Source organism: Sinocyclocheilus anshuiensis, unplaced genomic scaffold (assembly GCF_001515605.1).
Source record: "Sinocyclocheilus anshuiensis isolate Anshui unplaced genomic scaffold, SAMN03320099.WGS_v1.1 scaffold70, whole genome shotgun sequence".
Lineage (NCBI taxonomy): Eukaryota > Metazoa > Chordata > Actinopteri > Cypriniformes > Cyprinidae > Sinocyclocheilus > Sinocyclocheilus anshuiensis.
This window is the reverse complement of record NW_015542377.1, coordinates 1,417,684-1,429,730: the sequence shown is the minus strand read 5'-3', so window position 1 is coordinate 1,429,730 and position 12,047 is coordinate 1,417,684. Positions and strand designations below refer to the sequence as shown.

Genomic DNA, 12,047 nt, shown 5'->3' with positions numbered 1-12,047 from the left:
CAAAATACCATCAAAAAAAAATATATATATACACTGTATACTTCAAAATACCATCAAAAGGCACCAGACAACCATGGACATACTGGAAATGGAGTTCTCAATTTTGCTCACATCTGGCTTGGTTTTCCATTAGTTAAAGATGTTTTGCTAGTCTTCAAAAATGGGTATTCCCCTTTGAAAATATGTGGTGTGAAGATGTTAAACTATTGATATTTGCCTTATTCACACCCTTCACCACTTTTCACATAATGCAGTGTGTGGATTCCCCTCCCTCTGATAACTGCCGTTGAAGACACTCTCGTGAATGGCGAAATGTCAAAAACAACATCTCATAAAGATAAAAAAAAAAAATGTTGACATCATTATAAACCGTGTCCTACCTTTGGGATGTCTAGACATAGAACTTTTATTGGACTTAGAGGCTTTGCTAGTTTTTTAAGTTTCAAGAGCTTCTTTGGGATCCGCAAAATACATGAAGTAATTTATTTATCGGTATTCCTAATATTTGATGGTCATTATGGTTAATCACAATTACTCTTAACAACTATTATATTTACAAAATCAAATTTTATATATATACAAATACAATTTTATATTTTGTGAATATCCTTTCGCAGGAAGACCAGACCCACCTGTCAATCTGCATTACAATGTGACGACTGAAGGCGAAGTAATATTCCGATGGAGTGACACACAACCTGACAGTTATGCCATAAACTATGAGATCCGATACTCATTTAATTCCTCGCTTCAGCAGTGGGAGGTAATTGAACTTGTTTGTTGGTGTGATGAATGTGTTGTAATAGCATTACAAAGTAATGTTTGTGAGAGTTACAGGCCCCTAGAAATTTCCACAGAATCAAAATTAAAGGGATTTAAATGTACCTTTCCCTTGCCAAAAAGAGCTACCTTTATCCAATGATCTCATTGCAGTTTGTAGGTATTTGTATCTAAAGTGTGATTTTAGCTCCACATACATTTTGGTATATTCGGACAGACAATGAAATATACAATTTCGACATATTGACAGCATCTAAAATGTAAACCCTTTTGCATATGAACACTTTTTTTTTAGTTCCAACCATTCTCCAGGGGATTTTTGTTGATTTGTACATCTCAAACTAAAAGGGTTTACAGAAATGTATAATATCAACATACAGTCGGTATGACGGTATATGTTTCATCATACTGTATATCCAAAAGTACAAAAAATGTAAATGAATACTGTTTCAATAACAGTTAAATCACAATTAAATTAATCTAACATATTTAAATTGGCAAGTTTCTACAGATTTTCCCACACAATTGTTAAAGAAAATGTGAATAAAGGGTTTTAAAATTGACCTTAATAAAATATTTTGACTATTACTCACATCTTCTGTTAGTTATTTTTTTTACTAGAATTTTTGTTTATTTTAATATGGCAAAGGAATTTAACCTACACAGTGTGAATGAATCTGTTTGAACTATGGCTCTTTTAGATTGTGAAGGTCAAAGGTCGTTCCTGGGTGCCTCTGAATGATCTCAGTTCTGGGATCAGATACATGGTCCAAGTGCGCTGCCAAAGCCACTTCAACTACTGGAGTGAATGGAGCCAACCTTTCCATTTCACACTGGATGGTAAGGATCTGTAATACACATTAATTTTATGTACTAATTCTGTTCATGCTGTATGTGTGTACATTTAGGTAATGAATTCATTTAGTTCCAGAATCAAAGACCTCATCTCATTTAATGGCTCATCAGGTATGGTGAATAAGTAAATATATGCAAATACTGACATTTATGAAAGGGTACTCAAAATGTTGCTGCCTGGTATGTTCATGTTCCCATGACTTACAGCCTTCTGTTCTCAACAACAGAGTGCACAGGTCAACACATTTAACTTAACATCATTCCGTCTAAAAGCGGCTTTTAGTGTACATCAAACTTCATGCAAATGAGTGCTTATGCTGTTCCAGTTATATTTATCTTTCAGAGAGACACATGGGGAGCAGGACACACAAAACATGGAACAGAGTCTGACAGATCCATTGTCTTCCCTAAGCCTCCACTTTAAGAGTTTGACGTTTGATAATTACATTTATGTATACTCTCTGCTACTCTGCATCTGTATAGTGCTTTGGCTTGTTGCTATGCACTCACAATATCACTTTGATTTGTCCTGTAAAAGATGCATCCAATTCACTGTTCATTTTCAGAATTAATTACAATGCTAAACAGTCAGTTTTCTAATGTTTTGTGAAAGCATTAATATGCCATTTGCTTGCAACCGAGGTTAGACATTGCATTTGCAACGTATATGGTATTTGCATACTTAATACTATTAAACCAGATTTTCACTGTACAATAGAGGTTGCGCACACATTTGCATATAATCATTTTTCATGCCCATTATTACCAATTTAAAAATACAATAGAATATTTAAATTAATTCTTAGATGACAATAGGGTAATGTATTGTAAATGTTTACAAGGCCAGAGTATGTACTGTCCTTGAGTTCTTTTACCTTGTCATTGTTAGGTTTATTAGTAAATATGTTTTTGTTAAAAGCCTTCATAATTCAAATGGAACCCCAGTTTGCATATTAAAAGTCTTTTGCTTGGCATCATGTTCAGTCTCAGGCCAATAAAAGATCTTTAAATTCATTGAAGTTGAATGCGAGCGCTGTACCTATAGCAGTTAATTAGGGTCAAATAGCTAAAATGATTCATACTGATTCAGACCGAAGTTTTAGAGAACATAAAATTATGTTTACTTTAGATTCATCTGAACTGCTGTGGGATTTTGTACATTTGTCAGATGGCTTCCACATACTGGTAGCACACGCATTGCATATGTGCACACATCCACCTTAGAGTGACTCAGTATTATGAAATAAATATTTTTGGTAACATGAATGAAGCAACTTCTGCTAAGAAAATTCTTACTTGAGATAAACTGTAACGTAAATACTGTCCCGTGGTAGAATAGAGCTTTATTTGTTATCTTAGCTGAATACTGACACTAATCAGGTGGGTGTTTTTTCTTTATCTTTCTTCTCTTGCTTTTAAATGCCCACACAGCAGTGCCCATGAAAAAAAAAAATCAGTTGAGTTCCGTAGCCAGTCTGAAATACTGCTGCCAACTAATGCTGCACCTAGCATATTAGTTAATGTTTCAACTGTTTCAGCTTGATTTAGCATCACGAGAGACCTGATTCTGTCTCTGTTTTCCTACTTTGATGCATTACTCATATAGCACCTGTGATTTTGTATGTGTTGTACGCAGATCATACATTGTTTTTTTTTTGATCTGCCAGTTGGGTTGTATATTTTCCGAATCCATGCTGCGCAATTCACCATAGCAACTAAGCTTCAGGTTGTTCACTAGCATTAAAATAAACCCACTTTCTCTTTGCTGCAAAGGACCAAGGCTGGAACTAGGGAAAATAAAAATCAATACAAGGGTGAATCTCAACAACTGTCAGAAACATGTCTAGGCCATATTTCATCCTAAAATTAAACAAAAATAATTTTTTGCATTGTAACATTATTTTCTTCAATTAAGCAAATATGTGTGTTGTTATTGTAATCCAGTATTTAGATTGGTAAATTATTATTATTAAATTTCAGATTTAAAGTTGTGTATTAGTAGTATTTGTTGTGCCTGTAATGTATGTACATTTAACTGCAGTAATTTCAGTACAGTACAATACAGTGCAAACTACTGTTTTACAGTGTTGAAAATCGAATGAAAATCATAATTAAGAATAATAAGAATGAAAAGTGTAAATGTAAAGTAAAATGTTCAGCTGTATTGTCATAATTTTGGGAGAAATATGCTTAGTTTTTATGAAAATAATGTCACGATGGTATAAATCTTAATGGTACAAAAATAGGCAAAAACATAATTTCTTATGTTTTGGTCTTTTTGTTTTGGGATGAAAATGGATCGAGACGTTGTCAAGAGATTCACCTACTTGCTGATTTTCCACATGCTATTCTTAAGTCTGGTTTATTTATTTGTATGTTTACTGCGCGAAACCCCTGCTTTACATTTTTCTCTATCTTTCTCTGCTCCTCAAAGTCAGTTACATCCCTGCTGAAGTCTTCACGACACCAGGGTCAGAGGTAACGGTTTCTGCCGTCTTCCACAACCGAAGCTGGAGCGCGAGTAAAGCTGTGTGGATGCTTAATGGTCAAGTGAAGATTCCGGAAAGCCAGTACAGGGTGATCAACGAGCAGGTTAGCGCAGTCACTGTGACGGTAGATGAACCAGGGTTTGATACTCTGATGTGTTGCCACCAGTGGGGAGAAAGGTTCAAGTGCATCATCGCCTATGCCAAAATATACACAGAAGGTAAGCTATGAATTATGGAGGATATCTGTAACCAGACATTTAATAAAATGTTGATTTTTAAAAAAGCTAGAACATGTAAAATTGGCTCTTTTTTCAGGGATGTTTAATGCAGATATTACCTGCCAGAGCAAGAATTCAGAGGTGGACATCATGAGCTGTGAGTGGAATAAGAGCGCTTGGGCACAAGTCACACTCCTTTACAGGTATGAACACAATCATAGTTCATCCATTTCTATTCCAGCCAGGTTGTTTATTGCAAAGATGGTAAAGATCTTACTTTTTGTTCTAGACAATATACATCAATGTGTGAGACCATATCAGAGATGGAGGGCAGCGAAGAAGCTGAAGAAAACATGTCTTTGCTAAAGGAGTGCCCATCTGGAGCAGGAGACCACAGAGAGTGCACTTTAAGAAACCTTAGCCTGTTCTCCTGCTACAAAATCTGGTTGGAAGTGGAAGGAGGGCGTGGCAAAGTGAGATCATTTCCTGTCTATGTTGCACCCATTGACTATGGTGAGTTCCAAAGTTTTCCAGCAGCATTCCAAGGAAATCCAAAGTGCTAGTATTCTGTTGACTTTTAATTATAGACTGAATTGCTGACAAATTAGACTGGGATATATCAGTGAAAGTTAAATATATCAATATAATAGTATATAATATTTTTAATTAAATATAAATACACTACCAGTCAAAGGTTTTTGAACAGTAAGACTTTTAATGTTTTTTAAAGAATTCTCTTCTGCTCACCAAGCCTGAATTTATTTGGTCCAAAATACAGCAAAAGCAGTAATATTGAGAAATATTTTTACTATTTAAAATAACTGCTTTCTATTTGAATATATTTTAAAATGTAATTTATTAATGTGATTTCAAAGATGATTTTTTAGCATCATTACTCCTGTCTTCAGTGTCACATGATCCTTCAGAAATCATTCTAATATAATGAGTTGGTGCTCAAGTAGCATTTCTTATTACTGTATTTTCACAGTTGAAGACAACTGTTCTGATTATTGTTTTTGTGGAATCCGTGATATATATATATATTTTCAGGATTCTTTTATGAATAGAAAGTTCAAAAGAGCAGCATTTATTTGCATTCAATTTAGATGAATTGAATGTGTCCTTGCTGAATAATAGTATTAATTTCTTAAAAAAAAGTTAGTGTATATTATTGATCATATTGTGAAATATTTTCAAGGTAAAAAAACCCCCTATGTTTTCTTGTGAAAAATGTTTACTTTTTGTGTCTCTTGTGATCAACCTTCTGTTATTTCCAGTTACTTGTGTCCATTCCTACTTGCCACTCTATTCACGTTGTAAACTGAGATGAATAAGAGTTTCCATTGTGTTTTTTCCTTCTTCAGTGAAACCATCTTCTCCCACAGTCATGGAAGCAACCACTTTGCCGAATAAAACCCTGAGTGTAAGCTGGAGACGCCCACATTTACCTGTGTATGACATGCAGTACGAGCTGCGCTTTGTGGCTTTGCGTGGGATGGCAAATACACAATGGAAGGTAGGAAGAAGTTTCTGGAAGCTGGGGTCTCAGGTGGACAATGAAACCAGAAAGCTGAATAAAATATATTTGAGTAAATGCTTCATGCATAGTGTTTAATCACAGAGGGCAGGCAATGAATTACTGTGCTCTGATCTGTTTATCTGTATAATTGAGATGTTTGGAATTGAAATGACAAGCTAAATTGTTCCTAAATTAAAATGTTAAATGTTCCTCTTACTGTGCCCACTAAACTCCATAGCACTTAATTTTCAATTGATCCCTTTTTAGATTTCAGAAGGAAGATGGTTACACTCTGCACTCAGGTGTAAGGTCTGCAATTTTCTGTGGCATTTACAGATGAGTGTTATGTTCCTTACAGGTCATCGGCCCTCTTTTGGAATCACTGGCAGAGATTCAGCTTGAAGAGTCCTGTGTTCAGTTTAAAGTAGAAGTTCGCTGTAGAAGACTGAATGGCTCTGGATACTGGAGTGACTGGAGCATGAGTTACACTTCAGTTGTTTACAACAGGAAAGGTAACGTCATCAATATAGTTGTGCTACTATTACTTAGCCTATATAATACAGAAACCCTAAGAGGTATGCATTATTTTAACTTAATTCTCCTGATCTCAACATAACAAAAGTTGTTTTCACTTGCTGTACAATAGCAAACCATTTAATCGCCACTATAAACACTACAAACACTATTACGTTAGATATTGCCAAGCAGTGTTTGTAATTAAACCCACAGTACTTTGTCAGTATATATGACAACAGCATAAAACAAAATCTAAATCAGTGAAGACAGACCAAACTGGAACTGGTGAAAAGAATATGCAGGTGAAAAAAAAAATCTGATTTAAAAAGCTAAAAACAATTAAAAAGATTAGACAAAAGAACCCATTCTTTCATCTTGGCCTTGAAAGCCTAGGTGATTTTTCATACTTATTCTGAACACACACCTGCTTCATAATATCCTTCTGTATGTCTACGAGTCATGATGAGTAACTTGATAGGAATAAAGTAGACAAAGTAATGTTTACAAGGATGCATTTAGAGGGCTGATGACAATTTTTTAATAAAAAAATTAACTTAAATTCTTTTTAAAACTTGCCCTAAAAATTCGTACATTTAATTATATTAAATATACAGAAATCCTAAATATGAGTTACTCAGTGACTAAATTAGTTCATATATAGCTTTTGGTGCAGCAAAGTTTAATTTGTCAGTGTGATTGTAATCATTTAAATGGCTCAGCGTCTATTAATTGACTTTGTCTCCATAGTGGCAATGTTTTGAATTGAACAAAATTACGGTTTGAAGTCTATTAGGATTAATGGAAATTGTACCACATATCACCCACCATGATTCCTAAACTTACGTATCACTATAGGAATGTGAACTGGAACGCAACTGCTGCGGTGAAGATCAGTATGTGCTTGCAACACCATTTGTCAGCTCTTTACAGCACCTTTCTAACATCTTTAGATTAGTACAGAGCTGTCTGCTGGTGCCAGAGCTCATGCTTGTGAAGTAACTGTTGTTAGCAGATTGCCGTCAGCATTACAGGATATAATCAGAGTCTTTCTTGTCTGTTACAGTACGGAGTTGTAGGAATTTGCCTTTCTTAGCTGAGAGAAGACTTGACTAGATGTTTATAGTCAGAAGTTGCAAATAACAGATAAGGGAGATGTATTTCATTATATGGTGAGCTTTCTAGCAAAACAAAAATGTTGGAGTCATAGCCTTGTGTACAGCGCTCCATCATACTGTGCAACAGCGATTTGTCTGATCTAAGTTCAAGTCCCAACTTTTCCAGAACCCATTACCCTCTCTCCAATCGAATTGTTTCCTGTCTTTCCACGACCATCCTATCTGAATAAAGGCAAAAAAAAAAACCTTGCTTATTGAATGAAAAATGCTTACTTTCTAATTATTGTTACTCATCAAAAGACAACTGTTTTAAATTTAATGGAAAACGTCTCTAGGTTATGTATGTAACCATGGTTCCCTGAGGGAACGAGACGCTGCGTCGAAGTCGCTTTGGGAACGCCCCCTTCGACAAAATAACGGTCCGCAGATCCGTCTTCGGTCTAGAAGACCCCGACTGAGAGCATCGGCCCGACCCCCGTTCTTTTTGCGGAGGGGTGCGGGTAGCAGCCCCATGGGCCTGGGGGCGACGAGGGAGGAATCGTTGAAATGGCGCCGCTTGCTTTTTCGCCTCCTGAAACCTCTCGACGACAGTGTTAACTGCACCCGCGATCCCCACGACAACAGTCTACGCCGTGCCTCGGCAACAGGGGGACCGCTGCCAGCGGGATCGCGAGCCTGGCCGCTCTCATCAAACACGGCCAGGCGAGAGCGGAGCGTGCGCAGCTAGAGCAGCTCGCAGTCATGACAATCAGCCCCCTCAAGAGCTGACCGTGCATGCTCCGCTCCCAAACAAACGACACACAAATCGTGTGTATCCCCTGTCGCCAGATATCGTGGGCAGGGAGGAACACAGCGTTTGTAATGCCGTTCGCTCGCCATAGACTTTTTCATGATTGTTTTATATATATGCTTGTGCGGACGGACAACAGTAAATAGACAGACACATACACAGAGTGCTACTGAAGAGCAGAAGCTGGTTTGCGCTCTGCCGGATGCGCTTTTATACTTTCTGGTACTTACGTCACCCCGCTCGTGACGTCTCGCTACTCCATTGGACTGATTTGACACGTGCTTCAGAACGCGGTCACGCAGGAGCGTTCCCAAAGCGACTTCGACGCAGCTCGAGTTCCTGAAGGGGAACTCCCTTTATTCGACTGCAACCATAGCCGTTCACAACAACATAACAATACCGGAAGCATCGATCTCTCCCCCATAAGAGTCCTTACTTCCTCTCAGTGTACTATATGCAAACTTACATTCAGAACCCTAGGCAGATAGCACAGAAATATTACATGTATACAAAAATCTGAATGTATAACCATGACTGAAACTTAACAATTATGACATTTAATAAAACATTTAATAAAGTTTATTGTTTATATTAATATTTATTTGATAATGTAGAACTTTTATATTTGAACATATACTGTATAAAAGTTTATATCCATTGTATGTGCATGCTAAAACAATGAATTTATATTAGTAATTTGCACCTATGATTAGATTTACTTTGTGGTGGACTAAAATATTTTTTATTGCATGAAGGGTCCAGCAAGTCTAGTTTAGGTTTCTCAATGAAAACCTAAACCTGACCATTTCTCAATATTTTTTAATTTTTTAAATGAACCTGTCTCATTAATTTTTAATTTTAAATGTCATTTTTGAGTCCAGCCTATGTACACTACTGAGTTTAGAGTCAGACTTTTTTTTTTTATTCAGCAAGTTCAAATTAAATTGATCAAAAGTGACACTAAAGACTTTATACTGTTATGACGGATTTGCTGTTTCAGCTTTGCCATCACAGGAATAAATTAAATTTTTAACAATATTTAAATTAAACTGTTATTTTAAATTGGAATATTGTACAATATTGTTCTTTTAACTGTATTTTTGATCAAATAAATGCAGCCTTGATGAGCATAAGAGACTTCTTTTAATCAAAAGCATTTAAAAAAATGTGTCCCTATATCCAAGCCTATATCCCTATACCTTTTTTAATATCCTTTTTGAACATAAGATGTAGTGTCCTGGAGATAATCATGACTGTATGGTGTGTCATTTCAGCACCAGAGATGGGACCAGACTTCTGGCGCATCATACAAGAGGATCCTGTTAGGAGTGTGACAAACGTCACACTTATTATTAAGGTTGGTAAAGACTGACTTGATTGATTAACTCTAGCAACAAAATGAATGTGATATAAAAAGTTTGAGCTTGAATGTTTTTTGTCACTTTTAGCAGCCCGTCTTAGCAGGAGATCCATATAGTTGCGTGGAGGGTCTGGTGTTTGAACACCAGGCCTCAGGCAGAGCCGTGTGGTCAAATGAAACAACCTTGGTTCAGTTTCACTTATTCCAGTGGAGGAAGGAAGCGCACACAGTCACTGTAATGTCACGCAACGCTTTAGGCATCTCTACACGGAATAGAAACATCACGTTGTTGCATCAACCCAAACGTGAGCTGGCTTGCTTCATACCCTTCCTGTAACATCACGCAAAAATCTTTCATGTAGTCTAATGTTTCAGTTGTTTTTGTTTGACACACAAGAAGATTTGTTTGCCTTCAAACTAAATATGTGTCTATGTATGTGCTTATTGCTGGTGTTTTATTTCATCCAGTCCTAATTTTTCTGGGTAATTGTTTTGATAGAAGCTTGGTGTTGTTTGTTTGGTGAAAGGGTTGCTGGGGAGAGGGATTTGATTTAGTTAATACATATATACAATGAAAGATAATCATAACAATAAGGTACTCTGATATTTTGCTCCTGCTTGCTGTTATTTACTTTTGCATCCTAAGTGTTTTTCACATAGAAATGATGTATAGTCCCCCATTTACATTAATTAATGTCCTTCTTTCCTTTTCTAGGACGTGTCGTACGTTCATTCAGCGTAGTTGCAAATGCTAGCTGTGTGTATCTTTCCTGGAGCCTGTTATCTGATCATCCAGTGCCTCAGTCATTTGTCATCGAATGGTTAGACCTGAACAAAGACCCTGAACAGGACATGTCTCTCACTGAGAGGCTGCAGTGGGTCAGAGTTCAGTCCACATCGAGAGATCGCTCCCTTTGCCGTATGTTATTTTGCTTGATATTCTTCATATATTCCTCACATTTGCATATCAGCATGTGATAAAAATAAAAAGTTTATCCTTAGCAGTATAAATGATCTTTGACAGCGTAATTTGTTTTTGTACAGGCCGTTTTTATGGCTCAGAGGAGTTCACCTTGTATCCAGTGTTTGTGGATGGTGAAGGGGAGCCGGTGCGATACACTGGTGGGTTTTACAGCAGTGACTTCAACTAATACATTGACGTCATCATGTGATCAGTTAAACCCCTGAAGACATTTTTATGTGCATTTAGTGCTTGGCGAGTGGACTCTGGTTTACAAACATTGCAGTATTATCTAGACATTTTTTTCACAACTAAGAACACATTATATAAATAGCTCTCTAAAATGTTTAGAAAATGTATGACAATCATGTTGATTTGATAGAAAAAAAGTGTTTCTCTTTTGTTTTGCCATCCAGCTACTAGGGGCGACCCAGCAGCGTACATACTCCTACTGATCATTGCATTCCTGTCAGTGGTGCTGTTTGTCACACTTCTGATGTCACAAAACCCGTAAGACCTACAACTATCTTCTTACAGTCAAAATAAGTAAGCAATAAGGTACGAGAGGCTGTGCTGTATTGTGAATATGTCGCGGCTGAAGGTCGTTGTTAGGCACGACACGAAGCGGAGTGCCTACAACCCCTTCAGCCGTCACTTCTTCACAATACAGCACGCCTTGAGTACCTTATTGCTTTTATAAAACGGTTACCACACAATAAAAAATATTAAAACCAAAAATGTATGTATTGATATGTTACTTTTTTGAAGTAAGTTCGTTAAATGCTGTCCTTCCTCTAAAAAATAGTTCCTGACAGCAACAGTAAATGGCAAGAGAATGTTCCGATGTGACATGCCTCATCTTATGGAGCTCAAATGAAAACAGAGCATAGGAACTGTTCTCATCCACTGTCATTTCTTTAAACACCATATATGATATTTTCTCACACACATACATCTGCATATCTCTCAGCATGAGAAAATGTTTCTTTGACAGGGAAGGGCGTGGTCTCAAAATGAAAGGTGAATGATGCAAAATAACGCCAGCAGGGGTCACTCATACTTCTTTAAATAAATAACAAACAGTTAATTTTGCTGAAATACATAATACATGGAATAGCTTTGACACTGTATTATTGATTGTTCATGTTGCTAAGGGTGTTGCGCAGTGATACACAGAATCGTTTGGTGAAGCAGTCATAGCCCTGCTTTATCGTGAATAAAACATAGCTGCTGACCAATCAGAATCAAGGACTGGAACTAACTGTTTTATAAAGATAATTACAGTATCATTATGTTTTGTTTGTGACTCCTAGAGGGCCCAGTGAGGTACTGCATGGGTCTGCTGACTGATTTTTGAAATCGATTGTGAAAGGATTAAAATAAGCATGAAACCAAAATTTTTTTAAAGGGGTCATATGATGCTTTTTTAAAGATAATTATTTTG

The 12,047-nt window shown here is 36.7% G+C and overlaps 1 protein-coding gene across 2 annotated transcripts in view; it reads left to right on the top strand.

The window, feature by feature from the left end:
* LOC107692373 (leptin receptor-like) overlaps nt 1-12,047 on the top strand; it is a 25,514-nt gene that overhangs the window by 9,986 nt on the left and 3,481 nt on the right. For both annotated transcript variants that reach the window (XM_016491391.1, XM_016491390.1), the window contains exons 7-18: nt 618-763; nt 1,482-1,620; nt 4,070-4,342; nt 4,440-4,545; nt 4,632-4,855; nt 5,707-5,858; nt 6,220-6,373; nt 9,557-9,639; nt 9,731-9,947; nt 10,358-10,561; nt 10,687-10,764; nt 11,020-11,113. In XM_016491391.1, coding sequence (XP_016346877.1) covers nt 618-763; nt 1,482-1,620; nt 4,070-4,342; nt 4,440-4,545; nt 4,632-4,855; nt 5,707-5,858; nt 6,220-6,373; nt 9,557-9,639; nt 9,731-9,947; nt 10,358-10,561; nt 10,687-10,764; nt 11,020-11,113 — 1,870 coding nt within the window. The remainder of the gene's footprint in view (nt 1-617; nt 764-1,481; nt 1,621-4,069; nt 4,343-4,439; nt 4,546-4,631; nt 4,856-5,706; nt 5,859-6,219; nt 6,374-9,556; nt 9,640-9,730; nt 9,948-10,357; nt 10,562-10,686; nt 10,765-11,019; nt 11,114-12,047) is intronic.